Source organism: Corvus brachyrhynchos, unplaced genomic scaffold (genome assembly GCF_000691975.1).
Source record: "Corvus brachyrhynchos isolate BGI_N302 unplaced genomic scaffold, ASM69197v1 scaffold787, whole genome shotgun sequence".
Taxonomy (NCBI): domain Eukaryota; kingdom Metazoa; phylum Chordata; class Aves; order Passeriformes; family Corvidae; genus Corvus; species Corvus brachyrhynchos.
Genome location: NW_008239142.1, coordinates 40,802 through 41,810, shown reverse-complemented (window position 1 = coordinate 41,810; position 1,009 = coordinate 40,802). Strand labels below are relative to the sequence as shown.

Below are 1,009 nucleotides of genomic sequence, written 5' to 3'. Positions count from 1 at the left end.
CCCCCCCCCCCCCCCCCCCCCACCCCCCCCCCCTTTGCCTCCACCAATAATGATGATTCCTTTGCCCTCGTGGCCTGAACCTCCACCACCACCTCCACCACCACCTCCACCACTTCCTCCATCAATGCAGATGGGACCTTGGCTTTGCTGACCACCACCACCTCCTCCTCCCCCTCCGATGCAGATGGGTACATGGCTCTGGTGGTCAGAACTTCCTCCTCCGCCACCTCCACCCCCTCCAATAATGATGGGGCCTTGGCTTTGTTGCCCTGAGCCCCCTCCTCCTCCACCTCCTCCTCCTCCCCCCTCCTCCTCATCCTCCAGAGGCTCCGGCCCTGCACGAGGGGGACCCCAAAATCGCTTTGAACCCCCCCAAAAAATCTCCCCCTCCCTGGATTTTGGGGTTTTCCCCGTCCAATCCCCGCCTCTCCCAAACTTCGGGGGATTTTCCGCTTTCCCTCCGCTTTTCCGGCCCCAATTCGGGCTCTTCTCCCTCCAAATCCCCCAAAAGCTCCCTCGGAATCCCACACGTTTGGGATCCCCTTTCAAAACCCCCAAATTTGGGATTCTCCTCCCCTTTTTCCACCTTTCTCTCTCGTGTCCTTCCTCCTCCTCCTCCTGCCCCCAAATCTGAGCTTCTTTCCCCTTTTTTCCCGTTTTTCCCCCCAAAACTCACCCCCTTCCTCTTCCTCTTCGCCGTGGCACCCTTGGGACTGCTCAGACATCCCTTGGCCGTCTCCTTTCTGCTGGTGGGAACCCATGGTCTGTGTGATGGGAGTCCTGCAAGAGAGAGAGAAACCAGGCCTGAGCTCTTCTGGAGGGAGAAGTTGTGTTACTGGGCCACCCCATCCCCTTCCAACATGGAATTGTCTTCTCTTCCAATTTTGCTCCTTCCTCCACCTCTGACTGATGCAAAAATTTTCAACCTAAGGAATTAATGAATTAAACTGAAAACCTGTGAAGTTTTCAGCTTATTCCATCTACAGAACCTCCTTATCCAGATGTAACT

General features: G+C 56.0%; 1 protein-coding gene across 9 annotated transcripts in view; it reads right to left on the bottom strand.

The window, feature by feature from the left end:
- LOC108448106 (neurofilament medium polypeptide-like) overlaps nt 1-332 on the bottom strand; it is a 1,305-nt gene extending 973 nt beyond the window's left edge. For 8 of the 9 annotated variants that reach the window (XM_017740056.1, XM_017740059.1, XM_017740061.1 and 5 more), the window contains exon 1: nt 39-332. In XM_017740056.1, the coding sequence (XP_017595545.1) occupies nt 39-317 (279 nt within the window). In that variant the 5' untranslated portion in view covers nt 318-332. The remainder of the gene's footprint in view (nt 1-38) is intronic. The other variant, XM_017740064.1, reaches the window with a different exon arrangement.
- Between the last annotated feature and the right edge of the window lie 677 nt (nt 333-1,009).